Below are 24,023 nucleotides of genomic sequence, written 5' to 3'. Positions count from 1 at the left end.
CATGCATACATACATACATACATACATAAATACATATATATAGTGGACTGTCCAAAACGGCATCTGTCTAAACCAGCATTCTGTGTAAACCAGCAGTTTTAAATTCCCATTCAGCTACCGTTAATTTATTAGGAATAATACTCTGTCTACACCGGATGCTGTTTATTCCGGACTTCGGATGCAAATTCAAGAACAAAAGAACGGTTTATGTAATAATTATCTGCATCCACACCGGGACGCTATCTTACCTCTATGGTCGACACTGGCACACAATCATACCTCTACTGTCTGCCAGTGGTCACCTTTTAAACAATGATGGCAGTTCCCCAGTAATTAGGACACCAAAGAAAGTGTTATAAAATAATCACGCCTCTTAATTTGAAGGCTTAATAAACAATTAACCATACCTGTAATAACGGGTGTAGGTAGCAAGAGAAATCAGATTATTATTTGTATGTGTTCATACCTGCACTGCATCATACTATCTGTTTAAAACAATAAAACTATAAATTCAGACCCCTATTTCATGTGAATTTAATTAATAAAATAATGTTATTTATTCTGCTTGTTGTTTTAAACACATAATTTTATTACAGTCAAATGTTAATATCGCACTTTCAAAAGTCGCTTCTCAATGACGACCCGTTGTATTTTGTTTATCGTGAGTTTGATCAGTTTCTTAGAAACACAAATATTGTTCACGTTTTTACCAAACACTAAAACAAACATTGCTAAATAGCCTTGCTATTACAGATGTCTCACGCATAGTCCAAACGTTAATACATTATTTACATTGGTATTTTCTGATAAGTAGCCTACATCGCAGGAACCGTAACTCTGGACCAATTCTGTCTACACCGGCACTTTGTCTAAACTGGCATATTTTATCGGTCCCAAATGAGAGAGTTTAAGACAGTGTCCACTGTATATCTATATATATATATATATATATATATATATATATATAGAGAGAGAGAGAGAGAGAGAGAGAGATACATACATACATACATACATACATACATACATACATACATATATATGCATATATAGTAGAATCTCGTTGGCTCGACCTCGGAAGGGTGGAACACACCGCGGCGCTCGAACCAAGAACGAAGTCCCGAGATTTTGGTTCGGTAAACCATTATACCAACTGCTGATGGATCGAACATGTCCAGGGTCGACTATAAGCCTTCCCTCGAACCAAATTATCGGTCCCGTCAGTGTAATTAGTTATATTTCTCTCGAACCGCTTATGCGTAAGGTATCAAAAAACATGCAGCTGAAAAAATGGTCCACGAGACGACTAATTGCTGCGTATGCGCAGCTGGTTATTACAACCTTCTGACTGATTATGTAGGCGGAACGAACTATAGATGAATCGGGGAATCGTAACAGAACAGAACAAAACAGAACAGAACTTTATTACACTCAGGCCGTTATGCAACGGCGTAAGAGGAACATACATATTCTGATTTTGACAAGATGGTTAACAGGAGGATACAAATAATAGGAATACATTGCTTGGTACATATATGAATACAAATACAAATACATGACATTACATTACATTACATTACATTATAAAGATATGTGTATTTATTAATAATATTAATTATTAGTAATATCATATAAATACATGATATTACATTATAAGAGATATGTGTATTAACTATATAGATGCATTCTGCGATGTAACAAAGTAGAGGTATATTGTAAAATATAATTATTCAGAAAATTTCAGTTACAACTGTGTACTTTATAAGGTATAAATAAAATAAATAAATAATAATAATAATAATAATTAAATTTTCATAAAATAACAATAAGACATAAAATAATGTAATACGATTTAAAATATATCAAGTATAGTTCTATGTTGACCTTTCGTTTCATTAACTGGTTAATGTATGGTAATTTTGGTTGTTGTTGGGTATTGTTGTTGTTATGGGCGTTTAAATATTCATGAATTTGGCTAATTTTTTTAGTGTGCTTATTCTTTTACTGCTCATAAGTTCTCTAAATTTATATATATTTGGTCGTATATAATAATATGGACGTAAACATTCTTTCCGGGTATTATTGAAAAAACTACATACAAATAAATAATGAAATTCGTCTCCTATGTCGTTTTCATCACAAATAGTACAAAGTCTATCTTCTATTCCAACGTCCAGTCTCAACAGGTAAATAATGGTTAGAAGTCCTAAATTTTATCATAACAGTCCATAATTTTTCAGGAATAATATTAAGATAATTTTCAAAATTTAGTTGGTTTTTGAAATATTCGTAGGTTTTACCTCTCGATGATTCTGAAATATTATTTTTCCATGTTTGTAAATACTGGTCGTTTTGTCGTATGCTAATTTCCCCTGCGTGTGCTGTAACCTCACCGTGGTGCAGGGGTGTAACATTCTCTTTGAGAATGGCCAATATAGCACAAAATTGAAGTTTAGAGTAAAATTCGGTGTCCGTAAAATTCTGTGATATTTGTATTTGTATTTTTGCACAGTTCTTTACACTGTTTTTGTTTAAACCTTGAATTTTTATATTGATGTTGATCATCACTTTATTTATTTGCATTACCATAGTTTGACACCCAATAGCCGATGTATTTTTCGTGCTGGGGTGTCGTTAAACATTCATTCATTTATTCGTATGCTAATTTGTTGTGATAGCCATTTTACCGATAGAAAGGTTTGTGATATTACTCATTCCTAGATAATCTAAAATATTTTTAACAGAAGTAATCCAGTTATAGTTAGTTCCATTGCTAATATGGTCTCTCATCATTGATTTGTATAATAATAGAGATAGTTTAGATTGTTTCCCCGAGATAACTTGTGCCCAATAACAAATTAATCTTTTGTGGATAGTCAACTCAACTGGCATTCTACCAAGTTCACCATATAACATGGAAATTGGGGTAGCTTTTTTCACAGGGAGAATATGTCTAATAAAATTGATTTGAACAGAGTTATAGATGTCGTTGTTTTCGAATCCCCATATTTCACATCCATATAATAATATTGGCAGAACCATCGAGTCAAACATTTTGAGTTTACATTCTATTGATAGATGATGATCTTTTGCTTTTGCCAGAACGAAATACATAGCCTTTGTCGCCTGTTGTTTAAGTCTAATCTTAGTATTTTTGAATTTATTTAGTTTAGTAATCTTTTCTTTACCACACTTGCCGCGTTTCAAGTACAGCTACATTGTAGTATTACAGTAACTGTTAGATTAATTAACTTGTATCGTAATGCCAATCAAACAATTAGCACACGCCTGGGCCTCGGCTTAGAGATTAGCAGACCGTTTGTAGACTTACGGGCATCGGCACCCTGTTTTAATCGATTGAACTAATGGGTGACTTAATCAACTGTAATAACTTCAGCGCACACAGGGGCCTCAGCTTCACTCAATAATTTTTAATAAATATTTTCACTCAAACATTTTGCTATAATAAAACCTTGATGAAGTGTTAAAGTTTGCATTTACCAAAATTATGAATTTTGTTATTTATTTTATTTTGCTACTCTTACTTTTAATACATAGCCTGCATCTTTTTCAACTTTCAAACTGATATCACGGAAATATCCGATGTTGACCGAATGCTCAGGTCGAACTACCCGATGGGTCGGGGACTCTTTCTCAAGCACCGAGGGTGTTCGAGCCAACGGGATTCAACTGTATATATATATATATATATATATATATATATATATATATATATATATATATACAGGCCTTTCCCCAGGATTTTTTTAAGGCGCTTACATATTTAGCATCATTATAACACAAAAATCAAGCCAAAAGAAGTGGGGTAGTGAGTTGAAAACAGTCAAGTGTTTGCCTTCAATCCATCAAATCATGTTGGGGTTGTTTTTGTGGGGGGTTGTGGGGGGCTTTTTTCTAAAAACCCCATCAATTCCCCACCCCCAACAACTTCATAATTTGCGTCATGTTGTTGTTGTTGATTTCAGCGTCGTGTTAAATGCTTGTTGTGATTTCTGCTTGTAAAATACCTAAGCTAAGAATGCTGACTTCACAGTATATTCCATTTATAAAAAAAAAACTACCAAAAAAAACCCCAAACCGTTAATAAAATAAAATTTTACTTTTTAAAAAAAATCCAGCTAACTTATTAAATGTCATCTCACAGTTTAACAAATATATATCTAGCATTATCTAACAAATATGATTATTGTAAACTAATTCTGTGTACGTTTAACTGCAATTTGTATAAATACTGCATGTACATTTCCCGCGATCGCGATCTCAGTGCGTGCTCTCGACCATAGGTACAAAATTAACAAAGACAAAGGAAATAACGAAACTGCAGTTAGGTATTCATTGCTGCAAACAACTATTGTTTTTCTACACATTTACATCAGGATTTACTCCTGTGTAATCGTATTGTTCATGTCCGCAACGATATCTCTTGACAAGTGGGTGTCAGCTGACTCTGAAGCGTGACGTATATTACGCCGAGAGCTTTCCTCAGTTCAGCCAACGAACGTTCTTCCTAACGTTCGCGAACTACTTGATTGGTGTCCGTCGTGTCCATTTGGTTTTAACGTGAAGCGCACAAAACAGTGTAGCAAACGTTTTGTTTCCGCTCGGTCTGGCTGAACTCAGCCCTTGGGATAGCCGACATGTCGTTCGGCCCTGAACTGGCATGTGTATTCAAATTGACATGCATTGTCGGTTTGTTTTTATTACTTTGGTTCAAAGACTTTACAAAATTAAAATAGCAAGTTACATATCTTCCAGACATTGAATCGCCGTCACATTGCTGTCATACATGTCGAATGCATGCCGTTAAAATTAATAACCTTTATTATTAAAATAAGCAAACATCATAAGGCACACGCTGTATTCTGGATAACACCGTTTCTCGTTACCGGTCGCGAGATCGCTATTATGCTAATTAAATATTTGGTATTATTATGTTTGAGGTGTCGAATAGATTATGTAACCGTTTGTTCACATCAGAAGATAGAAAATGGCTCAGCCAAAATTTTAGCCTGTTGCAAATTTTATTAGCCATTTTTTTGGTCGATTCGTGACCGTTCATTTTAGCAAATAACAACGTAGTTACGGTTTCGATATGGTAAATATATACCAGGATTAATGGTGACATGTTTTACTCAAGAATTTCACTTTCAAAGATGTTTATTCAATTAATAGGTATTTTCTTTGATTTGTCTTGATGCGTAATTCCCAATCATACAGACATTATTACAACAAGCAGTTATCTGGCGGATTAGTAGTAGCCGATCACCTGTACCACGTGACCAACACAAGCCTGCCGACAATTAAAACGGTGCGATCAATGGACCTCAAAGTGAACATCTAAAGAATTGCAGAGATACCAAATGGAAGTGTGATAATGTGTGGTGAATGACGTTACGGATCACAGCTCCATTGTTTTGTATACATGTTACAAATTAAGCCGACACGGTCCTGCAGTTAAGGCGCTTACCAGACATGAAGGCGCTTACTTGGCTGGCTAAGGGAGCACGGGCCGTGTCGGCTTATCGCTCTAGGGAAACCCCTGTATTATATATATATATATATATTTATCATATAATATCTTTCCTTTTCAGTGCAATCAAAGTACATGTATGTGATATTTTTCAGATCACATACTTTAAGAATTTGATAACTTTGCAAATTAGATGTAAATTAGTCAAGGTCTCGGCACTAAGTTTATTGACATTTAAGCAAACGTACTTGGGTGACACTCCATGATTGACGTATGCATACATAGTCATCAAATAAAAACATTTCAATGGCAATTTGACACTGAAAGCTGTCCAGCGTTCAGAAAACAAAAAACATTAGGTATAACTTTATTTTGATGTAAGGACATCCAAAATGACTTCATTCGAGTTTGACGTCATTTCCATTCAAAAATACACCGCGCCACATATTCTTACGTCATTTGAATATCTAGTAATGGCAGACTGGAATTAAAGTTGCGTGTACAGTTTACAAAAACACGTTGTATTAAGCTTGAGCTTATATGATAAAGAGATTATTACCCTCGTGTATTTGGGTATCGCATAATACAATTTTTATTCCTAATATATGATATTGACGATACCGAAAAACACTCTGGTAATAACCCCCCCTCCCTCCCTCCCCTCGCTCCTCCTCTCTCTCCTCCCTCTCTCTCTCTCTCTCTCTCTCTCTCTCTCTCTCTCTCTCTCTCTCTCTCTCTCTCTCTCTCTCTCTCTCTCTCTCTCTCTCTCTCTCTCTCTCTCTCTCTCTCTCTCTCTATATATATATATACATGTGTGTATATATATATATACATGTGTGTATATATATATATATATATATATATATATATATATATATACACACACATATATATATACAGTGAAACCTTTCTAAACCGGACACCCAAGTGAATTAATAAAATGTCCGGTCTTCGGAGGTGTCCGGTTTGCAGGGTTTTCGCATCATTACTTGGTGATATCTCCAACAGTTGGTTTTCATACACTAAAGTTTTCACTTAGTGACCTTAATGTTGGCTTAGATAAACTTTCAAATTTTTAAATGATTTTAAGTTAATCATTGAGTGATAGTTCAACACGACGATGTTTCGCTGGACATTCCGACATCTTGAAAATTTATATGGAAATGAAATCTATTCAACCATGCAAAACCATTTATTCTTTATTTTGCTAAATAAATGTTTTTAAAAGGAAAACAAATTTAAACAATATGAAGACAGTAAACAATATGAAGACAGTGGATTAAGTTCATTGTCGTTCTGTCGATCTTTGGAGCAAATAATGAGATATATGTTTGTCAAGGAACATATTTGTGAAGAGCCTTCAATCACATTCGTAATTTAAAAACACCTAACAGAAAACCTAACTCAGCCTAAATTTACAACAAAGCTGCAAATAAACACAACTTGATACTTAAATATCAAAGCTGTCAACAGATCTTTAACTGCTTAACTGTTATTTGCCAGCTGTGCCCAGCCACATGTAACAGTGATAACCTTCTGTCAGCTGACCCAAGCATGCGATAACCTTCTGTCGCATAATATACTAGCCGAGTTCAGAGTTCGCAGTCAGGTAATCCAGCCGAAGTGATATTCAGAGCCATTAGTGGCGCCATAATGATTGATAATGGTTTGAAAGTCTGGTTTTCAGAGCTACAATTTACACTAAAAGAACACTTTGGGACTGAAATAATCGTCCGGTGTTCAGAGGTTTTCGGTTTAGAGAGATAAACTTTAGTGTTAAGAGATACGAAAATCACGGGACCATGGAAAATGTCTGGTGTTGCGAGAATTCCATTTTAGAGAGGGTCCAGTCTTTGGGAGTTTTACTGTATGTATATATACATGTATGTATGTATATATATATATATTGTCTACAAGATAATTATAACACTGTAGCTGATTATATCTGTGCAATCAGTACATATTTTCTCAGTTTGTTTGCACATTTAAAAACAAAGAATTTGAACCAGGAAGTAAATGATGTATACAGGCCAATCCTATTGCCCGTCAAATGTATAAAACATTGAACAGTGACCTAAATATCTAAAATCAGCAACCATTTGCACAAAAACAAATAAAGACACTAAACAATTTGTAATTTTTCGTTTTTTTTAAATCAGTTTACAAATATAATGTAGTTTTAAACTCACCTTTTGGATCAAACAATATGTTTTCCATCTGAAAATTAAACAAATGCTTAAGGTTATAATTATTTATCCTTTAAGTAAAAGCCTAACAATATGATGTAGAACTACATGCTATGATCTTAAATCAACATTAGTTACATAGACAAAACTACATATATGTGGTTTTCTGATTTCTGTATTCCACAAGTGTATTTCCTGCAGAAAACCCCTGATGTTACATACCCTAAATTGGAATTTTGTTTCCAAATAATAGTTCAAAAATTGTAACACTGCTAGCTAATGACGGGGATTTCTAAATTTACACAACTAGGTTAGCTGTGTTACTAAGCGGACCGATGAACCACCAATTATTACACATAGGAATATAGTTCTATTTACACAATAAACAGAAATAAGAAAGAACAAGTAAAAAGTTAGCTATAATTTTAATGATATTGTTTGAAATGCCTTTCAAAGACAATGTAATAGCTAAAATTCACAAACAATATAATATTTAATTTGCTTGTAATACATCACAAAACCTTCAGCATGCCAGTTTTATCAATGAAGAAAAATGTCAAGAATTGTTCACTCAATGTCTGTGTCGTCATCGGTGTGTTTTCTTTTATTGATGTTTATGGAATTATTTGTTGCTGAAAAGTTTAAGTTTATATTGAATGTGCCTCCATAAATCATTGCTCCACTGAATAATCCGGTTGTCAGTTTTCTACGTGAGGAGACAGTGCACAGTCACTTTTCGCACCCTTGTTTTGGCTTCGTATATAACCGTAATTTCACTAGAAATCGATATTTTGCAAAAGGTAAAAAAATTTAATCACAAGATTTTGTTCAAACACATTCAGGTGCATTAGTAATGTTAAAAAAAAAAAATTCAATAACAATTTTACATTGCAATTTTTCCAAAAAGGAAACGTCATGTACCCAGTTTATGGTTATTGTAAGGAGATGCAAAGTGACGTCATTGGATTACTGACACCATTTAAATTCAAAATTAGCTGTATTATTACAATGCTTCACCACATTAAAATAAAAACTAGTCTACTAACCTTGACCCCTGTCAAATTCCTATAACAAGCGGAAAACGCTGTTTACAGGTTTGTATTTTTTTATTTATTTTTTCATAATTCTGGACAAAATATTAATTTGAAGTTTGAAAAGATGAAAGAAATAAAAAGTACCTTTTATCAAATATATTATATCACAAAATTATGGATGGAGATGTTTTATTTATTGTGTACGAAGCCAAAATAAGGGTCCAAAAAGTGACTGTCGTCGATTAGCGTGGATTAAAAGCTTGTTGGTTAGTAGTGTTCCCGTCTCAAGTTTTGGTATCGCACTCATTAAATTGTAAATATTTGTCACCGTTTTCGTCTGTTTTTAGTTCACATTTTCCACAAAATAGCATTTTAAATATACATAACAGTTGACTGCTTCACTAGGCAATTCAAACCAAGCACCAACTTTGTTTACATATCGCGAAGGGCATTTCCGGTAACCTATGTGCTATAAATAGTAGCGTTGAATACGGTATAGTTCCAGCAATTGAGTTGAATACGGAAAAGTGTATTTCATTTTTGTATTCAGGACTGTATTTATATAGTAAGATTTAATGGGTATGTAATAAAACAATGTGACACATGTACATGCACACAACTGGTAATTTGTCAATGATACGATATTAAATACAGCAAAAACAAATACAATTATAAAAGCAGTGACACATACCTTTAAATCTCTGTATATTACACCGGAGTTATGCAAATATTCTGCAAAATACAAAACTAAATATTTTATCATACAAAAATAAATCAGCAGTAGCAAGAAAACAAAATATAAAATCAGAATGTAAAATGTTTTTTCGATTTTGAATTTACATACATGTAAATACATTCATCATTAAGTCAAAACATTCACAAACATTACAAAGTTACTGGTACTAATATTTAACTTTCATTAACCCTTAAGGAAATGACTTATAAATACAAACTTATAAGTGGAATATACTTTACTTATACGCCACTTATATATTGGCATAAGTGAAGTATCAGTGAAAAGAATGGTTAACTGATACCTCACTGATACTCCACATATATTTCACCTATAAGTGGTTTATCAGTGGTATAAGTGAACTGGAGTTAATTTTTTTTTTCTTATTGCTTCTATAAGTAAAATATTAGTTTGGAGATGATCCTTTTGCAAAGGAAATGATGTGTTCCAAATGAACGGGGGGAAAACTAAGTCCAAAACATTTTCATGGTTATTTTTAAAAAATTCATAACTTCTCACAGGATTTATTAATATCATTGGGAACAGTGGCTAAACAACCAAACATACATGTAACAGATTTTGATAGTATTTCCAATAATAATAAAAAAATATTAATATTAATACACATGATGTTATAGGATTATAATTATCCCATACTACCTCCTCACTTAAATATACGCTCCCACTCACCACATGTCACAATAAATATCTGTAAAATTGTAGCTGCAGGGCATTGTGTATTACAGAATCGATTTATTTTATCTATTAATGGTAATTTGTATTTACATATAAAAAAGTTAATTAACTGTAACTTTGGTGTGGTGGGTTTGGGGTTTGTGAGTGTGTGTGGTTGAATCCTACCTGATGGAACTGGGGGGAAAAAAATCAACTTTGGTGGAGAGAGATTAAGACATATCTGGTCTTCTTCAACAAACACTGCATGCTGCTGTTCCATCTCATCACAGCAGGTAATGGATCAAAAGTCTACTGGTTTTGGACAATCTGAGCAAAAAATATGTTAAATGGGGGTTGGGGGTGGAGTGAATGCTGATATACAAAATACAGAATTTGCATTATTATTTTGGGTGCTTTAATTTTTCAAATGATTGTTTGCCATTGCCGGTTGTTTTATTTTTGTACCACCACTTGTTATAACTTCAAGACTTGTCACCTTAAGCCCAGGAATCAATCACTGGTGTTGAACGTTGAATGGATAAGAGCATGAAAAATCTGTTTGAAATTAGAATCATCAACCCATGCACTTATTGGGTACCACAGTAATTGGTGACCCACATGGTATGGTAACATGTTTCTTGCGATTACACAGTTTTTATTACAAGCTGCCAAATACTGTAGGCCTATAGATGAAAATATATTGTATAACTGTAACTCCAGTTATCTCATACATTGTCGGTTTATTTTTCAAAAACAACCACAAGTGTGATCTCAATAAAACTATCAAGGATTTCTCAAATGTCACATGCACAAAACAGCTAGTAAATGGCCAGTAAATGACAAGTATTCACTAGTCAAATCTCTTTGTCCACTTGCCAGAGTTTTACCTAATATATACTTTTCATAAAAAGTAGGGGAACCTGAAATATTAATGTTAATATCAACTATCAGACTGAACATACGTTTTGACCACAGACATCCTAGTAAAGAAAGTTCAGGTCTGTTTATCAACACACCGAAACACACTCCATAGTTGGCACATGCATCACGCAGTTGCCTGGTACATGTGCGTGGGGTGTCATTCTCGATTTTGACAATTTCCAAAACAAAACAAACTTTATCAATTTACTTGGGTTTGAAAGGAGGGCATTTGGTCTTGGTGACAGATTTCCCAACATAAATTATGCTGTTATTAAGAAAATTATTTAATTCTATATCACATTAATTTAAATATATTCTGACACTTTGATGTAATATAGTTAAAAGATAAAGACTGAACTGGCATGTCATGAAATTGTCATCCCCTTACAACCCCATTGTTCTTGATAGTGCATGTGTCATTCGTGTGTTAACTGTTATGTCACTTTCAATCAACAAATACCAACCCTGGAATAAATGAACCTTACAGCATATTGGCAAACAACAAATAAACTCATCATTCAAAGCGAATGCTGTTCATTTTGTGCCTGATATGATGCTCAGATCTACAAAAGAGCTTCTTTTTTTTTTACAAAAGAGAACAAGCAGCGTTCCATTTGTGCCCTTGGCAGTTCTTTGGAAAATACATGCACAATCATTCATGCAAAAGCTGATGCTGACTTACAGATCATCACTGCAAGAACAGAGTGTGCAAAAAGCAATGTTACTACAATGGTTGGAGAAGACACGATCTGCTCATTGTGTTAGTACATCACTCTCGAACTGGCTCACATGACGTCTTAGTTTATTTGTGAGATTTTTCTTAAAGTGCTGTTCCAGATGTATGATGTATTGAGCTATATCAATCAAGATATTAGTTAATATGATTAGAAAATTTAAAAAAAAAATGTAAAAAAATTATATAACGGTATATTTTCCATTTAAAAATATTCCCCTGAAAAACAGAACCAGCTGAATTCGTTTCGGGAATTTCCGTAAGATTTGATCCGTGACGTCACGAAGGGAACTCCTTTCGATAGTCAGCGCCATTATTCATTGCTTCTTTTGTGTTTATTATGGTTAAACGGCGTGTTGTTGGCGGCTGTAGCAATACAAAAGCCGATAAATTTAGTCTTCACGCATTTCCTAGTAATGTTGCTGTGAATAATCTGTGTGTAAATTTGATTAAAACAACGTGAAAATACTGGACAGGAAGAAAATGCCGGGAGACCGTTGACTGCAGGCACTTTAGTTTCGATTCGTCCGAAATGGCTTGTCGGCTTAAGCGAGATATGGGAATACCATGTTTATGGCTTTTAAAAAAATATGCCGTACCAACAATTTTTCTGCGACACAAAACAAATGACAACAGCCGATGCCATCCACACCGAAACGACTTTGGGGTGCATATCGTCAATGTCCCAAATTGCGTTATGCTTTCAACTCCGGTCAGTTTGTTTTTTTCATGCACGGTTCGTGCAATCATCGAGATCCGATTTGTTGTCGTTTGCATCTCGTTCATTTTTCTTTACAGTTCGAAAAACATAAAAATAATAAAGTACAAACAAGTAAGTATCTATAGCCTAGTCCGTCCCATCCTACAAAAATGTAGGGATTTTTTTTGTAAAAAAAAAAAGAAAAAAAAAGAAGCTAATTTTGTATGCATCTTAGAAAAACAATCGGCTCAGAAATAAATGACTTTAAATTCCATAGTATGAAAAAAGGCGTTCCCTGTTAAAACAGACTATAAATACATTAAATTAATTTTACTATACCTTCCCACAAAGAAAACCTTTTTTCATACTATGGAATGTGCTATAAGTTATTTATTTCTGAGCAGACTGTTTTTCACAACTGCACACAAAAAAATAGTATTGTTTTGTTATTTCCAAAACACTTTTACTTTTTTTTTTACGTCAAACTAAACTGAAATTATTCGCACAAAAATATCTTCATGGATGGGACGGACTAAAAGTCGTTTTTGTTTATTTCTTAAAATTAAAATAAGTTATTTATTTCTGAGCAGACTGTTTTCACAACTACACACAAAAAATAGTATTGTTTTGTTATTTCAAAAAACACTTACTTTTTTTTTTTACGTCAAACTAAACTGAAATTGTTCATAAAAACCCCTATCTTCATAGAGGGATGGGGACGGACTAAAAGTCGTTTTTGTTTATTTCTTAAAAATTACCGATATCGGGTCCACTGACTCGTAGAATTCAGAGTTATTTATCATCTTCTCTACTACATCACAAGTATTAGAACATACAGTGTAGCAAAATAATTCGCACCAAAAGCTAAAGAACAAAACAAGAATAAAAGTTGTAAATTAGTGGTAAATTTTCATCGTCATCTGTCAGGCCGGTGGTTCATCGGAAGATGTTCCAGGTTCAAACTGATAAGGCATTATTTTTTTGTGTTGCACAAAATATTGTCGTCATTACTACACTATTCATCATCGAAGAAGAATCGCATGATCAATGAGCTTGGCAGTCGCTGTCGGTCCCATGAAAGTCGTCTCGTGGTAGGTTTCTGTGAAGCGCGTTCCCTTCATGACGTCATGGCTATTTACAGGCAAATGTTTTTACCGAGAATTTTACTCGGTCGTTTCCGGCAGTGTTCTACGGGAGTGATGTTTTAATACTTTTATGGGGCATTTTCGTAATTATTGATTTACATATCGGTGTAAAATATTATTGCAATGAATTAAGAAAGCATTTAATTGTTGAATTTGAAATTTTAGTGTATGGTCTGGCACAGCACTTTAACAGTTCAGGAACATTTTCATTAACAATAAATTTTAGACAAATAAGTATCTAATAAAACACTTTACAACCTACTAAAACCATTAATTTTACTAAGTTGTTTTTGTATATTCATTAAAATTACCCATATGGGTCCACATGGTTTGTAGAAATTGACTTAAAATGGAGGAAGTTGAATTAGATGTCACATGACCTCACGTGTGCCAGCTCAACAAGGCCAAATCATTTATTTTTAACAACTTCCATGCCCCCTAGGGCCCCTATTGCTAGAATGTTTTTTCAATTATTATATTCGATTTCCAAAACGTATGCTGCATTTTGGGTCCATACTATGGTGAATAGTAGACCTAGTACATTCAGAACAATTGTATATAATTCTGAGTATATAAATTGTTTTAATTAACAATTTTCACTTCATTAAAAAATGTATATTTTACTAACTATTAACTGGTATGGACGCATTGCCTTTCTGTATTGACATCAAGTGCTGTCAGCGATCATGGGGGAAAAAGAGGTAAACTGACTACTCTTGAGAAATTGAAATTTTCCTTTTAAAAATATTAATCAAAGTGTTCGTTCACTGTGCATAGTAGTGGCTTAAAAAAAATTGAAAATGACGAACCGGGCAGGCGTAACAAAGTTATTTTTCCAAACGCATGTGCTAGAATGGTTAGAAACAAAAACTCTTTCCTGTTTACTGGATGGTGTTATACTCATGTTTACTAGAATGGATTCGTTTTACATCCATGTTGATTTATTTTTTCTTTAACTGATTGGAATGTTTTATTTCATGTACCCAACTGAAAAACATATAATATTTGTTCTGCAAGTATTGTATTAATGTTTTTGTCATTGGCCAAATGCAGTTTGGGACGTTGATGGTAGTTATTTACATAATGACGTCATCAAATCAATATTAAACAATTATGCAGAGCCACACACATTTCTAACTTTTGCAATATGTAGAGATGGTCTTTGTGATAGTGTTACAGCAAAAAAGACCTTGTGTACCATTTGTTTTAGGTCATAGTTAATTTTGCCACAGGCCTACCACACTAATAGGCCTAATAATATGGTTTTTTTTCTTTGGATTTTTTAAAAGAGTAAAATACTATAACTCCATTTCGTTCTATTGATGCAAATTGAAATATATTTAGTTAAATAGTTTTTTATACTATCAAGTCATTTATGTTGTTTTACAAGTCAGGTTGATGAAGGCAAAGTGCCATGTCATAAATTAGAGTGTTTGTTTACACTGTGCATAGAGGCGTTGGACGGAGCTGATGTCACTTCGCCCCAAGCTATACCACCGGACGTCACAAAAACGAAACAAAATGGTTGCCCCCAGTTACCAGGAATAATCACGTTTTTTTATTAACTCTAATTAAATATAAGATTATACTTGTTGATATTAAGCAATAATGTGCATTATATATCGTTGAATATGCATACCAGTCCAAAACCTGGGATGGTACAAAATGGCTGCGTCCGTTATATATAATAGCCGTCACATTTAACTGTTTTATTAATTAAATACAAGATTATACTTGTTGATATTAAGCAATAATGTGCATTATATATCGTTGAATATGCATACCAGTCCAAAAGCCTTGCTTAAGCATTCCTTTAAGATGATGACACTCCATTGACAGTGTGCATGTAGTGGCGTAGTGAATCGAGTGAATGTTAAAATGTGGTATAACATGCTACTTTTTTCCCTAGATTTATTTAAAAAAAAGTTCTGGATGAAATTCTGTATGGTGCAACTTTTACATTTATGAGCATTTAAAAAAAAAAAAAAAAAAAAAAAAAAAAAAAAAAAAAAAAGATGGCTGCCAGCATGCCTTCATAAAATCGTAAATTCTCTAAGACTTTGTTAATGATTGACAAATCACAGATTTGTTTTTAATTCTTACACCAAATAGTGGATAATTCTAGTTTTATTTTACGGTAGTTCGCATCTGACAAGTCACACAAAATCACCACTTAACACATTTTAGAATTTAATTTCACGGAAAATATTTACTAGCATTAAACATTATTGAGACTATTTATGCTAAAAATAGATAACACCATAATATCATACCACGCATGCTTACGTGAGGGAAAAAAAGTGTAAGACAATCTAAACAGGAGTTTGGCGAATTAATATAGGAAGTAAACATGATTTGTTTCGAAATCCTGTTTTACTCATTAGTAAGATATTAATAACTGATGATTTCATAGTCATGTTCAACCTATTTATACTTAATAGGCCCAATATTTTGTACTCGCCAGTTGGCTACTACTTTTTAACAAACAGTCAACTGTGAACAAACATTACTTGCAAATGTGAATGTTTTACTTTCTGTGTAGAGCCCTGTAACATGTATATTTATTTTTAAAAATAAACTGATGGCTTGAACAAAAACATTAAATCAGGGAACATCTTGTTCAGTATCGTGTCGCAAATTGCTAAAAAGTTTTCAGAGATTGCTACACAATTCTAAAATGTTAATTAGTAGTTGCTACTCAATTTTCAACTGATCAGCAATCAAAATTTTTAAAACAAAATGTTCCCTGTAAATGTGTAAATTATTTTTTGTAAATGTTACAACTTAAATCACAAACCTAGAACCATTGCCATCTCTGCAACATACAAGCGCACTAGCCTCTCGGGAAACATTGTATGGAATGTCCACAGAGAAAACAGGTCACCATATGGTACATAGTCGAGAACTAGAAGGAAAAAAAAGATGCATCATTAGTAATCACGGTTTCTCAATAAATGGTAGCATATGGACATATGAAATAAGAAAATATGTTTTTCTTACTTTTTCATTGACAACTGCTGTTCAAAATATAGTATATTCCATGCGCAATAAGGTTTTTAAATAAATTCATTTAAGTAATTTAATGCATTAAATAAACTGAAGCATGTAATGTGTGCAAGCATTACATTGTCAACATACGCACTGATGAACTGAACTGTGATGTTAGTATTTGCTGTTTGACATACATAGTATATATATACTCTTTGTAAATAAAGAAACGCATAGGTGATAGGGAAAGAATCTTGATGAGTCCATCTAACATGGATCCTTATCCAGTTCAAACACTCCTCAACATGATGGCATATGAGTGGAACTCTAATAGCTGGTTGTCTAGCATGCAAACCTGCTTCATGAAGCCGTCTACGGATAGTTTGTGTGGTGGTTTTGCAAATGAGTTGCATTCAAAGTGGGTCGACAACGTGCTTCTACAACAACATGGCAATCACCACAGGGTGTCTTCACCCTTGATCGACCTCTACCATGACACCGACCTCTACCATGACACCGGTTTACTCTGCCAGTTGTTAGGTATCAATTCCATATCCTGGATATTACGTTTTGGGATATGTTACGTTGAGCTGCCACATGAGCTAGAGTTGCCCCATTTTCAAGCATTCCAACACCTCTGTTCATGTCATTATTGTTTAAACATCATCTCTGAATGTTTGGAGGCATATGGTTGTATATATTATTGAAATGATGATTAAATCTGCTGAATTTATTTACGATGGAATACCCTTGAATAACTTTGCTAACTTTCAACTGCATGGTTACAGATTGCACATGCAGTTCATGCTTTATGTTGACAGTGCAACCAAACATCATGTACTGACCATGCATACAACATTGTCAAACTGCAATCTCTAGCAAAAGTTGAGTAGTATATATTAAATTTGCATTGTTACAAATCTGCGGTTGTCTTTATCGATGCTATTTCTAGCTACCAATAGTTTGTTGCACACAGTTTTTCCTCAGTTAACAGCTATTGTTCTTAGGGGTAGTAGTACTGTATATCTTCGCCTGTATTTTTATGCTTTGAAAATTTTGAGTTCTCGGGATAGAAGACTTGATCAAATCATAGGTATCATGTGTAAAGGCCTGCCACAACAGTTACAGTAAGTGTAGATTAGGTTACAATTATTTTCATCACATTAAAGATTGCTTTGCATTACCACAGCTACTTTCAGTTGTTGTTTTGGCGATTCTGCAATAATTATTTACTTAGTTAAATGAATTTATTAGAATAGACATAATTACCGAAATATTTATTCACCAAATTGAAAATTTAATGACAAGAAATTGAGAATTTTCAGTGATATTTGCTTTTGGGGTCGATGTTTGGTACCACACAATGACTGGATAAATCCCTGTAAAGGCACATAAAAGTGCATATATGTGGTAGTTTTGTTCCTAGAGAAACTAGCTTATTGTGTAAACTAGCAGTCTAAACCAATAGTCAAAACTTGCACATAGTGTAAACCAGCACACTATCACTTGCACATTATGTAAATCAATAACTAGTTTAAACTTGCAGTGAGTAATCTAAGCCAGCAGTCTGCACATGTTTTAGCTAAAACAGATAGAATATGTTGTAGATACCCATATAGAGATGTGTCCGTGACTGCCAGTACTCATGTAGTTTCACAATGAAAGGGTGGTCTCCAACTATCGACTGAATTGAGGCTTCATCTTTGCACTGCTGAATTGCATTTTCCTTCATAATTTGCTCCTTTTCTAGCACCTACAACAAACCAAATTTCTTAATTAAATAACTATCAATAGTACATTTAAAAAACCTAACGTTATTTCATGTGATTAATATTCCATATGTCAGCTGTATATGATTTTTACAATAAGTTTTTTCTGCAATAAAATACAATTAAATTTCACATATTAACGTAAGTGTTTTATATGCGGGCAAAATGAGCAAAAACTTTTATTTCGCCATCAATGATTCTGATGTGAAATCGAAGTTGCCTTGTGAAACACTGGCAGTGTACACAGGCACAGATGAATGATGAAGAACTTGAGGAACACCTTTCACAAATAATAATTAAGCACTTGTTAAGTATCTTAGTTTGAAATAACAAAACCACAAAACTATGTGACAGGCTCATAGATAAGCAGTCTTAGCCCAGACCAACCTGTGTGTGGCGCTAAAAGTAAAATGTGCTTCTAATGGCGAAGGCACAGAAATTATCCCCCCCTTAGAGGTCGCATCGTTACTACGACACCCTATAGTCTTGCTTTAAACAGCTGTTCGGTAGTGTGATTTGAAGCCAATGGTCGTATAAAATTACTTTGTCCACCACTGTACAAACAGGAAAAGTGGTCATATTTTTTCAGACGATGAGGCATTGCACAAAGAATGTCTGGACTGCATAACGGATCTATTATATGACAAAAACAACAAAACACAAACAGTGAATCACTAGAAAACAAGACATTTGTATGTCATTGCCAAAAACCTATCAGTTCTCGGTGTGTGGATTTTTAACAATTTAATTATTTATATATTATTTGAATAAAATCTAGTTGAAATATTATAATTTCTTCCTTTTATGTATGCTATGTGAACATTTGTTTATTTGTGTGTTTTGTTCACTGCTTTTGGTGGGGGGTGGGGGTAGGGTTTGTCCTACACCCCCCCCCCCCCCCATGGCATTGATCATGCTTGTTGTTGATTATTTATTTATTAATTAATTATTTATTTTTAATCAATAAATTTCACAAAACTAAAAAAAAAAGTTTTTTAGATACAACACACTTTTTTTTAATTAGGTACAGGGCCAGCGGACTGTATTTGAAAGTGGGGATGGGGGTACTAGTAGTGTGCCGTCAGTTAAAAGGTTGTGGTGTGTGTGTGTGTGTGTGTGTGTGTGTGTGTGTGTGTGTGTGTGTGTCGTCAGATAAAGGGGGTGTGTGTCGTCAGATAAAGGGTGTGGTGTGTGTGAGAGAGAGAGAGAGAGAGAGAGAGAGAGAGAGAGAGAGAGAGAGAGAGAGAGAGAGAGAGAGGGAGGGAGAGACAGAGACACACACACGTATTTGAGGGCCCGACCATGTTGATTGGGGTTCGGAGGCATGCTCACCCAGAATATGTTTAAATATCAAATGTTAACATAGGGTCTATGGCATCTCCAGACTTTTGAGCACAGTAAAAGGAAAAATGAGGAGACCATGGCCCTATTGGCCCTCACCTCTTCTGCAGCCCCTAATACACAATTTGAAGAAGAATTTTTTTTTTCAAGACATGCAAATAGCATATATACAATATAGACATAGAATAGTGAAGATGTGATGTACCCATTAAGGTATATAAAAAAAAATTGTTTCTTGAAGCTGACCCCACCTAAAAAGAGTACAAATGTATTTTTTTTTAAACTTTAGACTGGCCCTACCTAATATTTTTTAGTCATGTTCCTGTGAAAAAAAATAGGCACAAGAAAAAAAAAGAAAAAAACATTCTTCATTTCTTAAAGTCTATATATTTGATTATTCCTTTGTTAATCTGTCCATAAGGGGCCTACTAGTTGGGTATCTCTTTTGTAAGATGTAATATGTATGTAGGATGCATTTTCTTTTTATACTAAGCATATCTGAAATTACTGACAAAAACACTACCATCTGTGATGGTGATGTAAACAAATAACTCCAATGAAAGTGAAAACACTGAAATTAAAGAAATTGGTAGGAGTAGCCTGTGTAGGGGCCATGGGTTTACCTTCTTCGTGAGTCAGTATCTAGGCCAAGTGTCAAAATGACCATGGGTCAAAATTATGAAGGCTGTTTTTCTGAAACACAGATGTTTAACACCAAATTTTAAATGTGTTGAGATGTTGTAATAAAAATATTAATTTTTTCATTACTGGTTATTCTAAAGAAACTGCAGAGCTTGTTTTGCAATGTGAGATTTGATTAAATACTTGAGGCATAACAGAACAAACTGTTTGGTTTTTGCCACTGACCCAAAAACAAACTGACTATAACAAAATACTTTCCAAATTATAATTTAGAATTTATTTTTATAAATATCCTGAAACTGGAAATTTTAATATTTGTTCAGTTTATTTATTACCTTTTAAAATAAATGTTTGGGTTTTTTGGTGGGGGTGGGGGGTGTCTCTCCTTTCTTTTTTTTAAATCTTTTTTTTGCCTAACTACATGTAGACTATTTTGGACAAATGTAGCAAAAACCCAACATTTTATTCTGCAGTGACCGTTAAGCCATATAACAGTTATAATACTTTTACTTTTTGGGGGAGTATGTTGACTACATTATGATAAATTCTAGCATGGCATTGAAAAAAATCACACTGTTGGACTGAAAATGTAAATATCAGATAGTTATTGTTTATGTACTTCATATATTGAACATGAAACAAGCCATGTGTGAATACTGCATGTAATGCATCTCTTGATTCAATGAAATTAATGTAATTAGTGTTAAGTTAATTCACTTTAAACTATTAGTAAACCATAAGTGTACTTTTATATATAGAGTACACTTGTACAGGTATGTTAAGTGAGTCATAATTATTTCTGGCTGCATCTGGTTTTAGAAATCAACATTTGTAAAATACCAGTATTTTGTTTCTTTAATTTATAATTTATTACTCTACCAGCCTTTGGAGAGAAAAAAAAGTATAATGTCTAAAGCAGTTTTCAATTTATCAGTGGAAATCATGGAAAGTCATGAATTTTCTTGGTAAATAAGTGTATGAACCATGATTAAGATAATTTACAGTGGACTTTTCTTAACATAAGTACTGAAAAGTAGAATATTTAGATATCGGTATGTCAAATATATTTATGTTAAAAAAGGCTCAGTGAAACCAGAATTCCTATCAGATTATGTCATTTTGTACACACAAATTAATTATTTACATTAACAAATTATAAATATTGCAAAACAATACCACTATCATTTCTAATTTCATGTAAATGTGCATGAAAAAGCATTGTTATATTTATATTTACATGTAAACAAGAAAAAGAAAATTAAGAACAAAAAACAGTATATTTAATATTTTAAAGTTCCTATTTATTTTTCATCATTTGAAAATTTAATAGTTATTTCTGTAATTATATGTATGTTATTGATTTTTGTTAAAAATTTTATTACATGTATTCCCACGAAATTTGGCAAGGCATGGTAGACCAAACACTTTTGGGGCACTTGTTTTTCATTAAAAATACACAAAATTTAATTGAAATAAACATTAATGTAATTTATGTGCTGGCAAAAGATATAAAAGGCATATTTTATTAATTAATAATACCTTTTTGGGTGTTTTATAAAGATAATTTTAGAATTAATTTGTGAAAAAGGCTTATTTAATCTCAGGGCAGCATGGTGCTGATTCAGGCAAGATGGTGCTAGACTATTGAGGCATGGTGCTGCACCATGCTAAAACAAGCTAGGAAAAACACTAAATTACATATATCTTCTTTTTTCTTCTTTTTTTTTTGATTTTACATTGAATATATACATATTTGGTTGGGTTTGGGGGTTTTATTTTTAATTTCATTGAAATAATTTATTAAAAATAATTATGTTGACAAATTTGGTTGAATTTACACTACTCTGCAAACGAATAATTTGTGGCTTTAAACACGTTTATCTTCACATTAACTCGCGATAACAACCACTGAATAGAATTCAGAAGTAAACAGCGAAGAATGGAACGTGGCGTTTTACAAATTAAAACTTCATTAAATTCCGTTTTTTATTGCAAACACTCAAGAATTATCAGTCAAATATGTACACATTTAATGGTTTTGGCATGGTGGATATATGATAGAAAGTTGTAAGAACGGTTGGGAAAAAAACACGATTTGACTTTTTAACCACCAACTGCGGAATTTTGTAGATTTTTATTATTTACTTTAATTTTTAGCCGTTCTACGCTTCAGTCACATACATGCTCACAATCAGATCGGGAATAATAGAGTGGATTACGTGCGTTACGATAATACAAATTTATAAACCGGAATGGTGCACAAGTGCCACCTGTCGGAAAGTCTCTGATACAACCCCATTGTTAAAGTGTATAACATTTTGTAATTCTACTGTTTATTTCATACACATGATATTAAATCACTTTTTTAAAATTAAAATTCAATTTGCTTAATGCAAACTTGTTCAAAAGCCACTTATTTCACACTAAGTAGTATAATTCTGTCACTTGATCACAAGTACTGTTTTCATGATCCATAATGGCATAAGCTAGGTGTACATGGCCTGTTATAAGCTTTGATATTATCCTTCAGTTAAAGGTAGTACTAAACCAAATAACTTCCTGCTGGGTCAAAGTTTGAGGTGCACCGAACTTTTGATAGAGAAGTGAACACCACAAGTCCTGTGATTGGTTATAAATGTGAGTGTGTTGGTTGTAAAAAATAATAGTTTCATCTGGGTAAAAAAAATATGCAATTTTATTTCATCTAGTACCAATGTGTCAAGTAGCCTTGTGTTTGAAACATGTATGGGGTACCTGTAAAAAAAAGTACTCGAATTTTGTGTGGAACTAGGGTAGTCATAGACGCTACCCGTTATCTCAGAAACGAGCAGCTTGACCCCCAATTTTTTCTGATTCACGTTAAGTGTGAGGGGTGGTAGTATTTATATCTGTGGCGTTTAATAATATGTCGATTGATACGCTGCAGGTAGGAGTTTTAGCCACATATGTTACTATTGTCGTCTATGGGATTTGATTTCGTAGTATACACCCTATAGAGTTACTTAGTAGTTTCATTTTATTAATACCAGTTGATTTTTTTTAATGATTTTTTTCTTTCTTTCTTTCTTTCTTTTTTTTATTCCCAGCCCCTTGTTTACAATTAGAAGGGTAAGGGTAAAACATGGTTGCGTACATAAAAATAATAAAACAACACAATATACAGTGAAACCCCTCAAAACCGGACAGCCATCGGACCAAGGAAAAAGTCCCGTTTTGAGGGGTATCCGGTTTACAGAGGTTTCAGTATTGAGGTAAACTGTTTGTTGGTTGGTGTTCTCTACTGATATAGTAACTAATAAAACTGCCAAAAAAACAGGTACACTTTCGAACTTTCGAATTATTTTAGGTTTATCATCAAGCGATAATTCAATATGGTGGCGTTAATTAATCCCTTAATTGGTATTATTTGTCAACTGCACAACAGTGACACTGGAGCATGCACACATGTAATTAGCTCTGCGGACACAAGCACGTTACCGGCTAAGTGGGTATTCAAAGTATAAGTAATGCAGTAATGATTGACGTCGGTGTGATCATCCAGTTTGCCAAGGTAAAATTTGCATTAAAGGAACACAATGGGACTGAATAATTTCATCCGGTGCAGTTTAGAGGGGTTTCCGGTTTAGAGGGGTAAATTGTGGTGTTAAAAGATAAAACAAATCATGGGA

At 33.4% G+C, this 24,023-nt stretch overlaps 1 protein-coding gene across 2 annotated transcripts in view; it reads right to left on the bottom strand.

The window, feature by feature from the left end:
- Positions 1-24,023, bottom strand: part of LOC121368228 (ribosomal protein S6 kinase-related protein-like) — a 139,986-nt gene that overhangs the window by 83,228 nt on the left and 32,735 nt on the right. For both annotated transcript variants that reach the window (XM_041492866.1, XM_041492865.1), the window contains 4 exons: positions 18,215-18,356; positions 16,413-16,520; positions 9,400-9,440; positions 7,678-7,705 (listed from right to left, as the gene is read on the bottom strand). In XM_041492866.1, the coding sequence (XP_041348800.1) occupies positions 7,678-7,705; positions 9,400-9,440; positions 16,413-16,520; positions 18,215-18,356 (319 nt within the window). The remainder of the gene's footprint in view (positions 1-7,677; positions 7,706-9,399; positions 9,441-16,412; positions 16,521-18,214; positions 18,357-24,023) is intronic.

The sequence above is a fragment of the Gigantopelta aegis genome, chromosome 3 (genome assembly GCF_016097555.1).
Source record: "Gigantopelta aegis isolate Gae_Host chromosome 3, Gae_host_genome, whole genome shotgun sequence".
Lineage (NCBI taxonomy): Eukaryota > Metazoa > Mollusca > Gastropoda > Neomphalida > Peltospiridae > Gigantopelta > Gigantopelta aegis.
The sequence above is the reverse complement of the archived record's forward strand: the minus strand, read 5'-3'. Positions and strand labels throughout refer to the sequence as shown.